Source organism: Meriones unguiculatus, chromosome 7 (genome assembly GCF_030254825.1).
Source record: "Meriones unguiculatus strain TT.TT164.6M chromosome 7, Bangor_MerUng_6.1, whole genome shotgun sequence".
Taxonomy (NCBI): domain Eukaryota; kingdom Metazoa; phylum Chordata; class Mammalia; order Rodentia; family Muridae; genus Meriones; species Meriones unguiculatus.
Genome location: NC_083355.1, coordinates 115,928,230 through 115,947,602, shown reverse-complemented (window position 1 = coordinate 115,947,602; position 19,373 = coordinate 115,928,230). Strand labels below are relative to the sequence as shown.

At 56.1% G+C, this 19,373-nt stretch overlaps 1 protein-coding gene across 1 annotated transcript; it reads right to left on the bottom strand.

Moving 5' to 3' along the window:
• Window positions 1-3,152: 3,152 nt before the first annotated feature.
• On the bottom strand, window positions 3,153-14,785 carry Tnfaip2 (TNF alpha induced protein 2). Its single transcript, XM_021645562.2, has 12 exons — window positions 14,634-14,785; window positions 12,001-12,364; window positions 11,123-11,753; window positions 9,348-9,462; window positions 9,072-9,194; window positions 8,811-8,911; window positions 8,157-8,255; window positions 7,570-7,693; window positions 6,730-6,852; window positions 6,372-6,527; window positions 6,117-6,238; window positions 3,153-4,814 (listed from the first exon to the last, which is right to left on the bottom strand). Exons 2-12 carry the CDS (start codon window positions 12,347-12,349, stop codon window positions 4,673-4,675), a joined length of 2,085 nt encoding a protein of 694 aa, XP_021501237.1. The 5' UTR covers window positions 12,350-12,364; window positions 14,634-14,785; the 3' UTR covers window positions 3,153-4,672.
• Between the last annotated feature and the right edge of the window lie 4,588 nt (window positions 14,786-19,373).

Below are 19,373 nucleotides of genomic sequence, written 5' to 3'. Positions count from 1 at the left end.
CGCCTGGCTGCAGGAGGCTGCAGGTCCCGCCTCTAAGAGCATGCAGTCCCACACAAAAGCCAGCACCCCTGCACCCCACGGGAGGGTGTCCCCTAGTGCAGGTCTTGGCTGCCCATGCCCCTGCCTCCTTCTGACACTAGACTCTCCAATAAGAGCTGCTGTCTATGTTCCAGAGCTGCCCTGATTCGCCCAGTTCCTACTATAGATTTAGTGTCTGTGCCCCTCCCAAGCTCAGGCTCAGGGAACTGGAACAACCCAGATTGATCCTTCTCCACAGCAGAGCCAGGCTAATCCATACAGGGAAGGCCGAGGCCCTGCTGAGGTCAGGGCCCGCCCACCCTGTCCTGTGTACTTCATCTCTGACACATCTCCCCTTTCCCCATGCCCCCATGCGATCTTCTCCCTCTCTCTGGGACAGCAGCTGCTGTTCCCATCAGCATATCCTTGTGATGCTGACCCTGAGCTCTCGGCTCCCAGTGATGTCAGCCACTCTCAGGGAGCACCCCAGCCCTGCCCTGATCGGCAGCTGTAGCAGCTCCAGGCTCTCCCTCGCCAGGGTTCTCCCCTGTGACATGGGAGTCCTGCCTCTGCCATTACTCACTCCTGCGCCTTCCTCCTCCACCTAGGGAGGGGGGAGGAGTCCCATGGTTCCCCAGTGAGAACTTCCACCCAGCACGGCCCTCATGCCTCAACTTAGTGCACTCTCTGGTAGGATCTCCTAGAAAAAAAAATTAACCCAGCGCCATCATGCCTGGTCCACACTTGAGCACTGGACATGGCTGCAGAAACCGTAGGCTGTGGTGTGCCTACTCCAACCAAATACTGAATGCCGTTGGACCAGCCTACGAGGAGAACACCCAGCTCCCTCCCATTGCTGAGTCTCCAAGAGCGCCTGCTCTCGTTCCCTCAAGTACGTGCTTAAGTATACAGTGCCAGGATCTGCCCCTGGCTCAGTCGTGTAGCACTCCAGCTACAGCCACAGGCAAGCTCATACGTATATTCATCTTCCAGCGCCCCTGCTTGAAGGTAGGCTACAGCTCATTGCTGTGGATTGTGCTATCATTGTGTACTGTGCTAGCCCCTGATGGTCGCACGGTCTGAATTTTAGAGCCACCACAGAGGGGCCTTCCTCCCTCTCATCGTAGCTCCACAGGCCTCCATTGTGCTGAGACTGTTCCCAGCTGCCCAGGGACGGGCACTTTGGGAGTTTCCAGTATTTTGCTGCCACAATGGAGGGACTGGCCCCATGCACCTGTCATTCTGTACAATTGCTGGATCACAGATCAGACGGAGGCCCAGACAGAGTCCAGCTGGCTTCCAGATCTGTCTTCTAGTCTCAAACCCCCTCCACAGGGCTCTGCCGAATGATACCCTCAGTGCAGCGAGAGGAGGCCTGGTTCCCAGCAATCTTACCCAGGGTGCTATCATTACTCGGAGTCTTGAAAGGAGCCACGATCTTTTTCTGCAGACTTCTCAGACTGAGCTTAGCTTGGTTTCTCTCCCGAAACCCCCAGGTTCTCAGCCCCTCCCCCAGCCACCCAAGGCCTTCCTCATCTCCAGAAGTATCACCTCAGATCACAGGCTGAGTCAACCTGCTTTTAACACAAGCCATCTCTGTCCACAGCAGAGTCCTCCCTACCCCTCCTCTCTTCCTGGGGAACCTCAGTGCTCCATGAAGTCTGGGGCTTCTCCTGGCTCCCATTCTCCAGGCCCCAGGTCACTAAGTCCTCTCCTCAAACTCTCTAAGCCCTCCCTTGACAGCTGGACTGAATTTGGCCGTGGCCGGGCTAAGTCACTGCTTTCCGGCCTGCCCTCCTACGGGGTCTCCCCCACGCCCTGCTTTCACCCGGCAAGTCCACCACTGTTTCCTACAGCCAGCCTTTGTCCAACCACCGCTCAGTCCAAGTCCGTGCTCGGATCCTCACCAACTGTCTTCTCCCTTAGTTGGGCCCCTCATGAAGCCACAGCTCGTGGTGCCCACTTGATCTCTTCCAAGTCACCTTCATGAGCACCCTGCTGCATTTAGCTCTCAACTTTTTTCTTACATGGGCTTTGTCTGGGCCTCTGTAAACAGTGGGCATCCAGGAAACGAGCCCTTCAGTGTGGGCCTGGAACCAAGCTCTGCTTCCAACAGCAGGGATGAGCTCAGGCCCAGGGCGACCTCTCCCCCTGCTCGGCATTCTGGGCCTGCGGGCCTGATGTACAGAGCCTCTGCCCCCAAGCCCAGTGACTCACTTCCTCTCTCTGGGGCAAATCCAGCTTCTCATGGGATTTTCCTGGAGAAATGGCTGGTGGAGAACCCAAGTGGCAGACAGGCTGGTGCCTGGAGCTGGGCCTTACCCTCACCAAGAACTGGGAACCACTGGGGTCACCCAGGCACTGTCATCCTCTGCTTCGCACCTGGCACTTTGGGGCTCAGTGTGCTCTGCACGATCATCTGACCCAGAAGTGTAACTTCCCCTTGGTCTTGGCCAAGAGGTCTCCTTTCGTCCTAGCGAGTTGGTCCCAGGTAAAGTAGGAATGTTCTGACTCCAATTCCCCGGGCTTTGTGAAGACTCAAACAAGTCTGTAGCCAGTGGCATGGCACTGAGGGTTCCTGCCCCAGCTGTCACCCCTCTTTGTGGTGGGATTCATCCATGCTTATCCCATGAAGTTCTCTAGCAACACACGCGCGCACACACATACACACACAGACATATTGCATGGGGAAGTGCACACCAATTCCTCACTCCCCCCTAGAATCCTTCCTGAACTTTGTGGAGGGGTTTTGTCATACCCCCTTTACTCTCTAATAACTCTGCTCTGCCCCAAACCGTAAGTCAGAACTGGGGTACAGAGGAAGAGGCCATTGTGCCCTTCCCACTGTACCAAAGGCATGAAATGTACAGGATGGCAGCCGATTCCTCATCTTCCCACCAGACCCTGCCCCATCCTCAGGGTGACTAGTTGGCAGGGGTGAAGGAGCAGGCCCAGGCTCATGAAAGGGGACAGACACATTATAGGCTGGACCAGAGGAGCTGGGGAGCCAGGAATGTGGCAGTGAACCAGAACTGGAGGAGAAAGGGTTTGCAGACAATGGGAGGCTGAAGCTGCTAGACAGACCCCAGCCCCTCCCCATACCTTGCAGTTCCCCAAACAAACCACGCCAGAGCCACTTTTGAAATCAGTTTTATATCAAGCCATAAAAAAAAAATCCCTTGGATTCTGTCCTGAGTAGACGCATACAAAATCAACACTATAAAAATATTAACAGTATTAATGTCATCAAACAAGCTAACATCTACGAAGATATGAAGGAAGGCTTTGTTCATTGCTCACACTGGCCAGTTTTGTAAGGCAAGTACCTGGGAAAAGGGATAAATGTAGAGAAGGGGCTTCGGATCCCAGCCTGAGCCCCTGAGAATCAGGGCTGGGTCAGTGCTGAGGAGGCTTTCATGTCGAGAGAAGGGGGTCAGTGCTGAGGAGGCTTTCTGGAGCAGGGTCTGTACAATAGCAGGTGCCTTGATGGGACACTGAGTTCCTGTTTTCCAGTGTAGACCCTGTGGGATCCACTGGTCCCCACAGCCAGTGACTAGTAGGTGACATGGCAAACAGCTGGAATCAAGGCTGCTAACAAGTCTGCAGGCAGATTCAGTGCCATCACAGGGACCTGCGTCACAGTAGGTGACTGTGGGGGCCATGAAGAACGGATGTGTGGCTGTCCCGGGCTCTGAAGGTAGAAGGGCCTCAGACAAGAGATGTGGGAAACCTCTGAAAACTTGGAAAGACCAGGAAATATAGCCCCTGGGGCCTAGAGAAGCAATGGGCCCTGACCACACTTAGATTTCAGTCTAGTATCAGACATCTGATTTGCAGAACTGTAAGGAAAGTTCTAGCTCAGACCCAATCAATGTTTGTTTGGAAACTTGGTACAGCACCGACAGAAAGCTAACAGAGTGATTGCTGGACCCCTGAGCTCCCAGACTTCAAAGGGTGGAGCCACAGAGACCGCCCCTTGGCTTGTTCCTACAGCAGGAAGGTTCAGCCTGAGAATCGGGAGGACCCCTTCTGGGTCACTCCCTACACACACACACACACACACACACACACACACACACACACGCGTGCGCGCGCGCGCGCACATTGGGGCAGCCCACGTGGTGTGAGTAAGAGGGCCCTCCAGGAGTGCTACCAGGAGCCACATGGCAGGGTCATGGGCCGCTAGGGAAGAGGCTCTGGTATAGCTCCACCGTGGCAGGTCGCAAGCCTCCTTCCAGACCCCAGATCAGATAGAATCTTTTCCTTCTTCCTTTGATTTCACTTCTATCTCATGATAGCCCTGGGCTGAAGGAAGCAGGATGAGGCTTCACTGCTGTCCTAGGGGGCTGGAGGGGGCTGCTCAGGACCACCCAAAGGAGGCCATTAAACCACAGACTGTAGTGCAATTGGGGCGCTGCACCCAAGATGAATAATCATTTACAAGAAACTTCTGGCTCACGTCGGCTCCCCACAGTAGGATCTGGGCCCCACTGGACAGCGACTGTCTAATCTTGGCTGCCAGATCTTGTTCCAGAGCCAGGGCTAGGCAGAAGCAGCGGCAGAATGTGGGAGCCGGTGCTATTTGAACATTGCCGGCTGGGGTGGTGCCTGACGTCCGCTGCGTGGTCATTAGCGTAGCAGACGTTTGGAAAAGCTAGCCAACTTTTATAAGTGAAAATAGGGGCCTGGAGGGCTCCTGCGCTCCGGTGTTGATGTCCAGGATATTCCGGATGCTCTTGACATCACTGCTTTGTAGGTTGCCCTTGATGGCCAGGATGGCGTTCAGGTGGCCTTTGCTGGCAAGGAGAGAGAGCACCCAGTCAGCCCTGCTCACAGACACCCCTGCTCACAGCCCCTGCTGGCTGCCCCGGCTCCAGGCCCTGCCGCAGAACCTGCGCCAGCCGCTCTGCCCAGTAGGCTGCCTTGCCCTCCCTGTCTCTCCCTGTCTCCAGACCTTTGCACTGGTTGTTACCCAGACATATCTCCTCACCCCCGAGGGGTGCAACTCCTCCCCACCCTTTAAGTTTCAGACAAGTGTCGCCTCTCTGAACGGCTTTTCACTCTCTGGTCCAGCATTCCCTGTAATTCAAGATGCTTAAACCCTAGAACTTGGAATTCTCTCTTTCTGCTTAATTGCTTCATCAAGGTTGGCCCTCACTAGGCTGAAGGAAGGGGACTGAGACGGAGCTTTCCCAGCACTTCACTGCAGCCTGGAGCACAGAACAGCGAATGCTGTTGGTGTGATCAGAGGAGAGGGGAAAGTGCTTGGGTTAGGGGGCAGATGAACAAACAGGTCGGCACCCGAGAAGTGGAAGGATGGGTACGTGACCGTGTGGAAGGGTGGATGGATGGACAGGCAGATGAGCAGGCAAGCAGAGAGATGGACAGAGACCTGGACGGATGGACAAATGAGCAGAAGAATCGACAGCTGGGTAAGCAGGACAGATGGGTAATTACCTGGGAAGTCAGGTAGAGGTAGATGAATAGATGGCTTTGTGGGTGGCAGGAGAGTAAATTCCTAGATTAGCAGACGGGGGCTTGGCTTGCCTGTGTGTAGGTCAGTGTATGTAGGTGGATGACTGAACAGGTGGGTCAGCCTCAGACTAGAGCGGGCTGAGCTAGGTCAACCCGAGTGAACCCAATTCAAACTTTCACGTCAGGTGACCCAGCATAGGGGAGAACACCATCTCTCCATGGTTCACCAGGTCCTCAGCCAAGTCCTGAACAGGACCCTGAGGGTGCCAGTCACATGCAGGCTGAGCGACAGGCCCTGTCCTCACTTCCGTCTTTGAATAGTACTGTCACGTAAGGCTCAGCACATGAGTTGTGGAAATGCTACCTAGCCGTGCCATGACTGGCTATGGGTCACGTTCCTTCAGCTCCGTAGGCCTCAGGTGCAAACGATAAACAGCTAGCCGTTATAGGGCCCTGGTGATGTCAACTGCTTGTAGTCCTGGCAAAGGTCTCAGCTCAATGCTGGGCATGACGGCGTGGCCCCACCTGGATGGAGCCTTAGCATGTGAGTGGTCATGAGCACGCTCACAGCACAGTGGACCCTGGCACGGACCAACCAGTTCCCGAAGGCCCCTAGTGCTCACCTGAAGTCAGGGTAACGGGTGATGTATGTGGCCACCTCAATCTTAATGGCGCTGGTATCTTGTAGGCGAATAATCTCAGCAATGGTGGGGAGGGCAGGCTGCAGCCAGGCTGCAGTGGAGCCCTGCCGAGAGATGGCTGGTTGAGGGATGGTGCCCCTTCCCCACGAGGACACTAAGACTCAGAGCAGCGTCTGGCCGGGCTGGGAGAGGCCCTGTGGGGCTGCCCGGGGCTCCCGGGGTGAGTGGGCCGCTCACATTGTCAGTGCAGAAATGCTGAATGGCCTCGGCATTGGCCAGGATGTGCCTTGCCAGCTGCTGCTGCTGCTCGGTGGTCTTGAGGACCAGGCGCCTCTTGCTGAGCCTGATGATGTACTCCTTTACCAGGTGCAGGTGCACGGCCTCCACGAGTTCCTGGGCAGGCAGAGGAGGGGGAGGGGGTGAGCCACGCACTGACACCCACCCTAGGGGGAGGGGGCTCCTCTCTTCCATGAATTGAAGCTTCCAAGACAAAACGCCAGGGATACACAGAGGCAAAAGTGTGAACACACGTGGGGCGTGGGGTATAAACACTGTCATCGTCGGCTTCCAGACAGCTCCAAGCACCAGCCCTCACCTTCCGGAAACAATCCTGCAGCTCTGAAAACTCAGGCAGCCTGCTGTCCACAGTAGCGAGGATCTCCTCCAGTGTCTCATCTGGGTTTGCCCAGCGGGTCTGCGTCAACTTCTTGAATAGTGGCTAAAAGAGGCGAGAGGCAGGATGTCTGGTCACGCCCAGAAAGGAAGGGCAGCCGGGCGCAGACACCCTCACATAGACACTCATGACCAGCAGGGTCCCCAGGGCTTTCCAGGAGCTGGCTGGCTTTCAGATCCCTGCTCTGAGATCGGATGCAGAGGCAGGTCCGTGTGTACCCTCCCTCCAAGGTCATCCATCCAGCTGTGGTGCGGGAGATCTTGCCAGGACAGCCCGTCTGCAGCCCTGAGGTCTTTCCCCTGCTTCCCTCTTAAATAAATAAATTCCTGCATAAACAAGGCTTTGCGCCTGGCTGGCCTGAGCCCTGTGCCAGGTCTACCAGGGTCACCCTGTAGGCTTCCCAGACCTACGTGGCTGTCCACTGCACCTCTGGTTCTGAAGGTGAGCAGGGAGCCTCTCCTCTGCTTCCAGAGGGGCCCCAGGAGATGGAGCCTAGCAGTCTAAGGTCCTGAACCCCAGGAATGGAGTGTGTGGGGGGGACTGAGAATTCTGCAGATGCTCCCAGCCCTGTGACCCTGCCAGGCCAAGGCAAAGCCAGGTATGGGGGGGTCAGCTGGAGAGCCCTTTGTGGTGCTGCCATTGGGACATCCCCATCTGTGCCCCCCACAGGTCCGAGGCCGGTGCTTCTGCACCCCCTTGCCTGCCTCCCCTCCTGTGCCAGGTTTCAGGATGCCCCCCCTCCCAGAACGGGGATCCTGATACCTTCAGGTCCAAAAACAGGCTCTGGAGCAGGGTGTCAAAGCCATGAGCCTTAAGCTCTTTCAGAGGCTCCAGCAGGTGGTTGAGAGAATCAGGAGGCATCTGCCACTTCTGCTCCACAGACGTCCTGGAGAGTGAATGGCAAGAGATCGGGACAAACTGCCCAGCCTACAGCATCGCGCAGTGAGCCCTGGACTAGTCTTCCTAAATTAGGTCTTGCTCCAGGACCCCACTATTTTCCCTACCCCTGTGGGATCCAGGCCAAGTCTCCCCATGGATGCCCCGTGCCCCAGGCACATCCCCTAGTCTCCCCATGGATGCCCCGTGCCCCAGGCACATCCCCTTCTGCCTTTGGCCAGTCTCCGGCTCTCCACCCTTCGCTTCTGCTTCACAGTTTTATTATAAGCCTAAACTAATAAATAAATAAATAAATTGCATCCTGCTGACTCCTCCAGCACCCCACCCCTTTGCTGGGGCGGCTCCAAGCCCAGTCATTTCCTCACAGCCTTGTGACCCTTTAATTCCCCTTCTTCGCTCCACCTTCCATCTGCCCTGTCTCTCCCTCAGGCTGCTCTGCCCGGCGCTCTCACCGGAACGACTGGCAGTTGTTGATGTTGGCCATGATGTTGACGCTGTAATTTTTCAGCAGTTTGTTTTTCTCTAGAAATTCATCAAAGGCACGCTGGTAGCTGACAGAACCAGAAAGGGCACCTTCAGGACCAGTTCAAACAGGGGGACAACAAAAGCCACTCCCCTCAGTCTGCCGGGGCTGCCGGGAGGGGCCGTAAGCTCCCAAACAATACATTACAAGCTGCAAAACCTGAAGGCCAGAGGAGCTGAGCCCCAGCAGAGCTCTAGAGAAAGTGCTGCCTGACTCTGGGGTCCCCACTCTTTCCCCTCTTTCCCAGTCTTCTGTTCTACAGCTGTTATAGTCGGCTGATGGTGTTCTCAGAAGTGGGGACGAAACCAAGTTATTTCTGAGGGTGTCGTGGGAAGGGACTTGCTCTGCCAGGGAGCTTTGCTGATGAAGAGTCAGGAAGCACAGACTCCCGGCGGAGGTCTCCCCAACCTGAATGGGAGCCCCGAATTGTGCCCTGAATTGAAGTGGTGGCAGAGGACCCTGGGCTGTAGTTGTCAGGGCAGAGCTGACTTAGCTTGACTCCCCCCCGCCCCCCGACATAGGTGCAAGAAGAGCCATGGCTCTCAGAGGTGCCAGGGACCCCGGATGCTGTGGGCACACCCACCTCCTCAGCAGGGCAGCCAGCTCCACCAGCAGCAGCTGTTTTATCTGCACCCCCACCTCAGGAGTAATGTTCTCAGCCTTGTCCTGGCTGAGGGAAATAATCTGCAGGGAGCACAGGGTGAGCACAGCAGGTACCTCTCTGGACTGGGGCAGGGGTCGAGTGTGGGAGGGAGGAGCATGGGGCTGGACCCCCCCGCCCCCCGCCAAAAACGAGCTGTGGCTGTCCCTGTGCACCTTGGGCCTGAGGGGCAGATAGTGGTACCTGGATGATGTCAATGGCCAGCTCACTGTGGCAGTGGCCATCCAGGCTCTGGGGAGCCACATCTTGGGCCCAGCGCTGAGACTCTAGCTCCAAAGCTCGGGCCATGAGCAACTTCACATTGGTCTAGGGGGGAAAATACAGGTCCCAGTAGCAGTGAGCATGTCACCAAGCTCATCCGGAAGGTGTCACACTCTCGGGGAGTCCTGCATCCTGCCTGATATTCCCTTCTACCTCCAGCTGGCCCTCCCAGGCCCTAGCCCTAACGTTTGGACTCACCACCTCATTGGACAGGAACATGGCCTCCAGCAACCTGATTTGCTTGGGAGGCAGGAGGCTCCCCAGCTCGATGCCCTGCAGCTCCTGTGCCAACTTAGGGCTGTTCAGAATATCACTGTGAGCAGAGAGACGCTGGCATGAGAGAGACGCTGGCATGAGACACGCCCCGGCAGCACCCCTGTAGCTTAGCCCACTGCCTCAGCTGACACCCTCAGCTTCTGCTCCTGTCAGACCACCCTCCTTTAGTTCAGGCTGGAGTTACCCTGCCTCTTCTCCCCGCCCCCAACTAGTTTCCCAGACCTCGTGGCCTGGAGCCTGCCCTGCACCCCCAACCAGCCCTCACCCTTTCTTGCCTGGCTGATGGAAGGAGTTTCCTCCTGCCCTCTGCTTCTGCCCTGGCCACCACCAATGCCTTCGCCCCAGAGGCAGCTTTCAGATCTGATCTGTCTACCAGGTTCCCCTTTGCACAGATAAACACACAGCTCCTGACTCCACTGGCCCTGCCAGCCAGCCTCAACATTCCCCCAGGTCAGCCCCGTGGTGAACAGGAAGGGCTGCCCTGGAACTGCCCCATGGAGCTTTCTTGGTGCCTCAAGTGGCCCAGAACTCCCAGGGGTCCTGCCCAGCCCTGGCACTTCCTCAAGTCCCTTTGTTTGCCTAGAACCTTGAGAGTGACCCTCTGTGCCCGTCATCCAGTTTGGATACATGTGAGTCATGCTCTGTCCCCCATAGGTCTCAGCACGCTCCCTCGGACTCCATGTTCAGGCTAGCCTTAGCTTCCTCCTTTGCAGCTGCACCCCAAGCCAGGAGACCCCAGGGTGTGACAGGAAGGAGGGGGCATGAGTGCCCGGCATTTCCTGGTGCGTCAGGACACAGCAGCAGGAGCTATATCAGGGCCCAGTAGCTATCCTGGGAAGCCTGCATCTGCTTTCCCTGTGCCCTCCCGGCTCTTCACCTGCCCCCCCCTTCTCCATCCCTCCCACAGGAGGCTGGCTCAGCACCTGGCCAATTGCTTACACACTCCTGACACTGGATACCCCCAGCCTTTCCTCCTGCAGACTTCACACTCAAGGTCTGAGGAATCAGTAAGAATTCCTGGTCTCGAGTGCTGTGGAACTTTCACTCTGTAACACAAGTCACTCCCTGCCTCCCACCCCTCCCCCCACCGGCTGGTGTGGATGACAGGTAGGCACACTCTGGGATTCACGGAGTCTGGGCCAATCAAAGGATGCCTGAGGCTGGGCCTAGCCGAAGGTCCATCTACAGCTAGCGCAGCTCCACTGTTGCTTCACCGCTGGCTTGAGACACAGCAGCTCAGCTTCCAAAACCGTCAGTCCACTTGCCTGGAGCACTCTCCTCCCTATTACTTCCCTGTACGCCCTGACCCCTCCCTGCCTGCCTGCCTGTACATCCATTAAAATGTGAACTGACTCAGGACGTAAGACTCCCTGACTCCCCCAGGCCTGGTCTCCCCTCAAGCCCCGAGCTCTGCCCAGCTCCACCCATCCGGGCCCCCCACGCCACCCATGTCCAGATGCCCCTTTCACGGCCCCTCCTCCTCGTTTCATCTGAGTGGAGCTGCCCTCCCCCAGAATGAATAACAAAGCCTGTCCCTTCCCCCAAGTGCAGAACGGCAAGGTCCAGGAAACGGAAGTGCAAAGCCAACCTGTGGGGCACAATTCTCAACTCTCCCCCTTCACCCCGACACCGTGGGTTCGGGTGTCTCTGCCCCCGTCCCGCAGAGGGGACCCACCCCACCCACCGGCGTGGCTCACTTGGGGTAGAGGTTCTGCACCCAGAGCAGCAGCAAGTAGGCGTCCCTCTCACACAGCTCGAACTGCGCCATCGCGCACAGGTGCTCCGCGAAGTGCCTGTGGTAGCTCTGGGCGTAGGTGTGCACCACGGCGAACTCCTCGGGGAAGAGCGGTTTCAGCCGCTCGGCCACCGCCTCCAGGTCCTCCTTCATGGTGCGGCCCATGTGCAGGAACCTGCTCTCGGCCTCCGAGCGGCCGTCGGCCGCCAGCGCGGGCTGCGCGTCCAGGCGCTCGGCCGCCACCTCGGCCACCACGCCCCTCCAGAGCTGCAGCCAGCGGCGCGGGCGCGTGGCCTCGAGCGCGGCCGCCGCGGGCCCCCCGGCCGCCCGCCGGTCCTCCCGCTCCTGCTGCGACACCGCGGCCAGCGCCTGGCGCAGGCGCTCGGGCGCCGCCTCCAGCGGCCGCCGCAAGACGCCGAGCACCTGGTCGAGCAGCAGCGCGTACAGCGCCTCCACCTTGCTCTGCCGCCACACCAGCTCCTCGCCGCTCGTGCCGCCCGCCTCCGCCGCCGCCTCCAGCGCCTGCTCCAGCGCCAGCACCTGCCACGCCGTCTCCAGCCGCCCGCGCTCCAGGGCCTCCTTGAGCTCCTCCACTGGAGCGCAGAGACCCGCGTTAGGACGAACCCGGCCCGGGGCACGAAGAGGCAGAGATTCCAGGGACGAGACCAGTGTCCCGGAAAAGACCCCAGCACAGGGCCCCGTCTCCTGGACTGGCGGCTCGCCCAGCCGTCTCATCTGCCCACTGTCCTGGCTGGCTGGTTTATGGGCCCCCCAACGCCGCCCAAACCTGGACCAGTTTAGTCACGCTACTACTCCAGCCCCACGATGGCCGCAGCCTACCTGTGAGCAGTGGACCGGCTGGCTTCGGCTGGGGCTGGGGCTGGACCTCCGGATCGGATAATCCGGGTTGACCTCTTTTCTTCTTTTTCCCTTTGGTGAAGACACTGAACATGTTGGCCAGCCCTTTGGATTTCTTCTTCTTCTTTTCGGCCTCCTCCTCCTCCCTGTCAGGAACGGTTCCAGCCTCCTGGGGTGGTACCAGGTCCTCGGAGGAAACCTCTGACATGGAGGCCTCTGATTCCGCTTCAGATGTGGAGCGTGGCTTTGGGGGGCTTCCAGGGACGTTCAGGGTCCCTAGTACAGACTGCTGGCCAGGAAGCCCTTGGAAGAAAGTCACCATCTTCAGCATCACCCTGGCTCAGGCCTGCAGGTCAGAGGTGGAAGATGAAGTCATCAGAGTTCACCATGAGTGGCCCCCAGGCCTGTGCAGAGCCACCTCCCAGCCATGACAGGGCTGTTTTCTTTTCCACAACCAGCACCTTCTGGCCCCTAACCCTCCTTGGCCACAGGTACTGTAGTGCCCACCTGCTAGGCAAGGAAGACACTGGAGGCTCCAGGCCTCCCAGACCTGGGGGAGGGGCAGTCTCTGCACGTGGGTAAACCCTCCCTTGATAGTGGAGGGAAAGGGATGTGAGGAGGGAGGACCTCTCTGACTCCACCAGACTTTGGTGAGGAGACAGGACACAGGTTACCATTTCTCGGGACAGCAAGAGCCAGCCTAAAAGTTTCACAGCCATGGGTGGTTGCAGAACCCTAGCACCCTCCACTGAGACCAGCCTCTGCTTCCTCCCTCTGCCTCCTTTCCACATTTGTAACTAGCTTTATACCACAAGCAAAATATACCACAAGCAAAAACACAGCAGTTGTACTGGGACCACAAGAGGAACAGAGCCTGTCCTTTATGCTGGCTTAGGATTGGGGCTCAGACTTCAGACCCTGGGTAAATGACCCCAGGAAGCCTTTTGCCTGGAAGCAAGGCTCAGGGCTTCCTGAGGTCGCACAGCAACTTGAGTGTGGAACCCATGCTGCTTGGCCTCCAGCTTACTACTCTGCTTGCTTACAAATGGGGTGATGCAACTTCACAAAACCTTCTGTTTCCACTCCCTTCTGAGGTGCCCACCCCATCCCTTCTCTCTCCAGCAAGCGTGTTATTTAGTTTAAAATAACCTTGTGGTCAACAGCTTGAGCATCTGGCTTAAAGGACTGGCCTTTCTCAGGCCCACATCCCCTGCTGTATCTGGATTGTCAGAGGGAGGACAACCAGCGGGAGCATGGCTAGCCTAGAGGGACGAAGCAGGCAGGAGCAGGTAAATAGTGTGGTCTATTACCAGGAGGTGGCCTGCCTGTCCCGTCCCCCAAGAACAAACACCCCAAGCTGTAACTTCAGTTCATCAAAGTGACCTGGAGGGGCCCAGGAACCGCCCCATGAGGCAGGTGGGAAAACCCACCATCACAAAGGAGAAACTGAGGCTGCAGAGGGGAGGTGCTAGCCCCAAGCACAGCAGACTCTATGGACACTGTTTATAAGGTCTGTTTCCCATGGCTCCTCTGTCTCCACCAGCTTGGCCGCCTGGCCCATTTCCTGAGGGACTTGTTCCATAACTAGGGCATAGGTAGAGCACCCTGACCAGACAGGAAGCCTGGGCCCTCCACCCCAGCTCTTATCACCCTCACCAGGTACCCTGAAGAGAGAGCCCCCTTCTTTAACCTTATGAGGTCTGAGAATTTCGCATAGGATGACTTAATGTTTAAGGCCTGTGCCAGCCTATCCAGTTTGCAGGCAAACACCCATATGGGCTGGGCTGGCTGATGGAGCTACTCAGCCCCAACCTGCATGTCTGGTCCCCGTTGTCCCATCAGAGGCCTGTTTGTACAAGAGCGAATGGTGGCTGCGGGCTCAGCGAGGCCTCTCTCCAGTGTGAGGGCTAAACAATTTCCTTCCTCAGTAGGTCTCACTTTTCCCATCTGTGGAATGAGGATGAACCCTCTCTCTTCCTCCTCACCAGTGCTGCTCAGAGGATGTGGCAAAATCACAAGCCAGGAGCTTGGTCCAGGATGGGCCCTGTAGCCGGTCCCGTGTCCCTGTGACTGCAGGCTTCCCCCGCCCCCCAGGAGGCAGCAGAAAGAGTGATGAGGTGAGGTTTAAAGTATCACCAAGCTGGGTCCACTGAGGCAGAAAAGGCACAGGGATGGCTGCCTCTGGTGGCTGGATGGCGTCACCTCCTTTAGTTCGATTCTAGACACCGACTGGACTACAGAGAATCTCACTGGTCTTGCAACCCACTGTCTCTGTCACCCTCACAAGAGGCCACCCGGTCAGGGAGTCCCGCGGGTGCTGGGACCTTCCTATTGTAACCCTGAACCTCCCTAGCATTTGTCCCGGTTTAACCAGAGAGAGCGAGCGCACTTCGCTGCTCGCGGAAACCCTGGCGCCAGGGCCTCAGGGTAAAGCCTGTGTCCCTAGCAGTGGGTGAGCTGGAGGTCAAGGGACCCGAGATATCCCGCCCGCCCGCGTCTCCTTGGCCGCTCAGGGCCATTCCCTCGGGGAATCCGGCAGGAGATCCTGTGTCCGGACTGGAGTGGAAGCTACGCAGAGCGGTAGGGACAGAGGCACAGCGGCGGAGGTCACTTACTGTGTCCGGGACAGGACGGCCTTAGTCCTGGCCCTGGCGGGGCACAGCCTGAAATAGCCACAGGCTCCGCCCGGGCTCCGCCTGCCCCACCAGCCGCAACCGCGGAAAATCCGCTGGCGGAGGCCAAGGTCCCGATTCCAGAGCTGGGGGGGGGGGAGGGGGCGGGGCCGGGCCGGTAGAGAGAGGGGCAGGGTCACTTTGCTGTTCCCAACAGCCTGGAGAAAGCGTGGCAGAGCTGGCCACGGGTATGTGTGCACCGCAAGGGCATCAGGGGGGCCACGAGTTCCGCTAGGTGTCGGGCCATTGTCCCACGACGCTCTCTGATTGGCTGCCTAGCAGGGCGCACGCCCAGAGCTGCTGTCCCGCGTCACACAGTCAGCACCTAGTTAGGTCTGGGAAGCGCCCTCTCCTACCTCAACAGCCACGTGCTGTTACTTCTCTGAGCCCCACTGTGTCTGTGCAAGCCTGGAAGGCCAGCTGGGTACAGGGCTAACACTGGGATCTCTCAAGACCTCGTACACCAAGCTCTGAGTGATAGCGCCCTCATCTTTACCCCGAGGTCACAGAGGCAGAGATGACCAGCAGTCCTCACCCGAACCTCCCCCAGCTTTCCTAGGCTGGACCTGAGCCAGATTCTCAGGATTCCCTTCTGAGGGCCTCTCCTCAGGGTCTGCCTTGGGGAAGGTGGGGAAAGTGAGCTAGCTTAGAGAGGGGATGTTTCACCCCCTAGGAATTTCTGCCCCCTGGAAAATGGACTCACTCAGGAATTTCCCTGAGAGACACCAGCTTTTTGTTTTGTCTTGTTTTTGCCTCTACTTGGAGCTCAGCTCCTCCCCATCTTTTGTTTGGGCCCTCTCCCCTGTCAGCCTAAGCACAGCTTTGAGGGGAGAGGGAAGGGCAGCTATGTGGGTGGGTTATGTTTAGGGGTTGTCCCGGGAAACCCAGAACTTCCTCTTCCTCCTGGGGAGCAGTGGCCAAGTGCTGGGTTGAAGAAGACTCTCCTCCCTCCCATACCTTGGCAAGTGCAGAGGGCTGCAGGGAGGTGGCTGGTGCCCATCCTTATCCCAGCATTCAAGAGGCAGCCCAGTCTCAGAGGAATGTCCAGGGAGCCAGGGCTACACAGTGAGACCCTGTCTCAACACACAAGCCAGATGCCATCTCTTGTTCCTGAGGCCCTAATTGGTCACATTTTCTGTTGACCCCCCAGGGCCCAAGCTGAGGGTTGGTGCCTCTGCTCCACAGGGAACCTAGGGGAGACCAAGAAGCTTGGCATCTCACCCACAACTGCATGCAAAGACAGAAAAGGGACACTACAGGACTGCCCCGGACTCTTTCCCGGCTCTGTCCATCCAGTTCTTAACTTCTAGTAAACAATTAGGAAACTGCACAGATAGGGTTGAGAGAGAGAGTTAGGCCTTCAAGAATCCACATCTACTTGGAGCCTAGGGGCTCTGACGTGGGACTTCCATCTTGTCCCAAGATGCCCACAGTAGCTTCCTCAGAGCAGACTCAGGGTCGGCAGAAGCCAATGCCACCTGTCTTGTGTGGGCACACCAAGCACTTCCCTGTCCAAATTCAGGACGAGGGTCAAAGGTCCTATGTGAAGTTCCCAATGCAAATGGAATTTGAAAATCAGGCTATTTGGATAACATTTAGAGGGTCCTCAGGACCAGAGAAAGTTTAAGTCCTTTTCATAGTCTCCCAAAGGCCAGCCAAGAAACAGATCCCACAGGAGAGAAGCATTTGGATGGCTTGCCTGGCCACCTGCTGTCCCAACCCCAACTCCAGCAGCCTGTGAGTTGTGGCAGCAGCCAGGAGTCAGCTGGCAAAGGCTCCTAGTCTGAACATGGCCAAGAGTGATGGACTGCTGCTTGCACGCAACCCAGGGTTAGCCTCTCCCCCACAAGCAGCAACTGCTGACTCTTTATTTCTTGGGTGTTTGTTTGATCTTTACAGCCCAGGCATGCCTGGAACCAAAAATCATCCTGTTCTACATCCTGACTACAGGGATGACAGGCATGTACCACCACAGGCTCTTAGCTTATGTTTTTACTCATTATAACATGTATAACATGGAATATTCCATTTTAACAGTGTTGGGCATTCTAGCTGTTGGCATTTAGTGCACTAGCACTGATATGCCCCTGCAACCACCCTCCATCCACAGAACTTAAAAATACACACGTGTGTGCATTTATATGTATGTACACACTTGGGTGCAGATGCTCAGGAGTCCAGAAGAGGGCGTTGAATCCCTGAAGCTGGAGTTAACAGGTAGCTGTAAGGCTGCTCAATACGAGTGCTGGAAACTAAATGGCGGCTCTGCAAGAGCAGGAGCCTAACAACTGAGCCATTCCCTCCAGCCCCACAGAACTCTTTTCCCCTGCAAAATTGAGCCGCAGTCCCCATTATACAACACCACCCTCTTCCCTTCTATCTCCTGAGTCTCTGGTACCCCATTCTATGGCTGTGTCTGCTCTGTGGATCCCGTGAGTGGGCGAATAAAGCCATCTCCCTTTGTGGTGGTGTGGCGATGCTGCGTAAGTGGAGAAAGGCTAATCTTGGTGTCATTTACTCAAAATTGGACCTGATTTATTAAAAAGAGTCTGGGTCTCTCTTGTTCTGGTAACCTAATTAGGGTAGGTCTAATCTAAGAGTCTAATTTAAGGGTCCTAATCTAAGGGTCCTGAATCAAGGCTGTTCTCTCCCTAAGCTGAACAGCACAGTAACAAAAAGGAATGAACAACTTTGGTCTTCATCTTTTACAGATTTTTACATAAGATACCTTATGGTCTTGTAAGAGAAGGAGGGAGCTGGAGAGATGGCTCAGAGGTTAAGAGCACTGGCTGTTCTTCCAGAGGTCCTGGGTTCATTCCCAGCAACTGAATGGTGGCTCTCAACCGTCTTTAATGGGATCTGATGCTCTGTTCTGTCATGCAGGTGTGCATGCAGCTAAAGCTCTCATATACATAAATAAATACAGTAAAAAAAAAAAAAGAGAGAGAGAGAGAAGGAAAATTTTTTTTTTCCTGGCCCTACTGACTCAGAATAGAACACAAATTCACAATCAGGTTTTATAAAGCTAAACCCATGTTGTTTTCAACATAATTCATAGGGGGAGGAGTGGGTCTTTTTATCGGGGGAGGGCTGTGGCATTGTCTCCTTTGCGCCTCACTGTTTCCAGAATGAGGTCTAAGTCTTGTCGAGTGCACACACATTACCTTAAATGAGTTTGTTGTGTTTAGCAGTTTTCTCAAGATTAAAAGCTTCAGTTTGGCAGGGAGGCTCCTAAGGACATGGACCGTGTACAGGGAGGTGAAACAACAGGGCGCTTCCATCCAGCAGGGAAGAGCTGGTTAAGACAAGAAGCAAATAACTCAGAATAGCTTCAGGATGTTCCTGAAACTGACCAACCTCACTAGGTTTCTTCAAGCTTCTAGCAGTAGGAGTGGCTAAGAGACACTCAGATAAACCGGGCCGCCTAGAACACCCCATGACAGCTGAGCCTGCGGGGCAGAACAGAGTTCAGCCAAATCGGCCAGACTTGCTGGAAGACCCTCAGAGTCCCCCTTGAGCTACCTGTAGAGGACACCCCTACCTACAGGTGGTTCACTGTGAGTTTCAGGCCCCACCGTTAGGAACCCTCACCGTGCTGGTGACAGCCTTTGGTAAGAACAGCGGCCTTGAGTCAGTTCTCATCCGGTAAGTGACCCCTCACACACACACCTGGACACGACCCCCCAAAAGCTCATTGTCTCACCGAGTGGGACCTCATATCTGTAGTGAGGTCTATTCCCTCTGAGAAGACATTGGACCCCATCTCCCCAGGGACAGTGTGCCACAGCAGGTACAAATGAGGCACAGAAAGGCTAGTATAATCAAAGCTAGGCATTCAGCTGAGCATGCAGGATTAATTATGTTTGCAGTCCAAAGTGTATTAAGATGATAACATTTTTCTTAGAGGTCAATTAATTCTGAACAGGCTGAACGTGCAGTATGTAACCGGAGTAAGTACGTCGTTAAAAACGATGTCAAAGTTCAACACCAACCTGGTTACAGGTTGGCTGAGAGCTTGGTTTGTAAAGGCAAAGTTTAAACCGAGTTTCTCTGGGAGGCCACCCCACAGGGTTTTTGCTGTAGTGAGTCTGATGTTCTCGAGGCCCAGCCATGCCATTGAGCGGGCTGGAGTTTTCCTGTAAATGTCCTAATTGTGTTCTCTCCTGTGGATGGGCCGTACTTTGTGTTCTCGGTGGGCAGGTTGGCCGCTGTGGACAGTGCTACGGGAACACTGACCTAACTCAGAGCTCCATTCGGGTCCCAGCTTCCGGTTCGTGTGAGTGGACAGTTGACTTTCTCAGACCTCCAGAGTTGCCAGGCTAGGCTCTGAGTGTTTTGTGTTTGCTAATAGATTCCATCATAGCTATATGAATTAGGTACCGCCTAACCATCCCTTTTCACAGATGAGGAAACTGAGGCACAGATAGGCCCCTGCCATCTGCAAGTTAATAATGAAGCTACACTCTGCTATACCCAGGGTTACTTTCTTTCTCTCTCTCTTTCTTTCTTTCTTATTTTGTTTTTTCAAGACATGGTTTCTCTGTGTGGCCTTGGCTGTCCTGGACTCTCTTTGTAGACCAGCCTGGCCTTGAACTCACAGAGATCCGCCTGCCTCTGCCTCCCTGAGTGCTGGGATTGCAGGTGTGAGCCACCATGCCAGGTTCAGGGTTACTCTATCTGAAC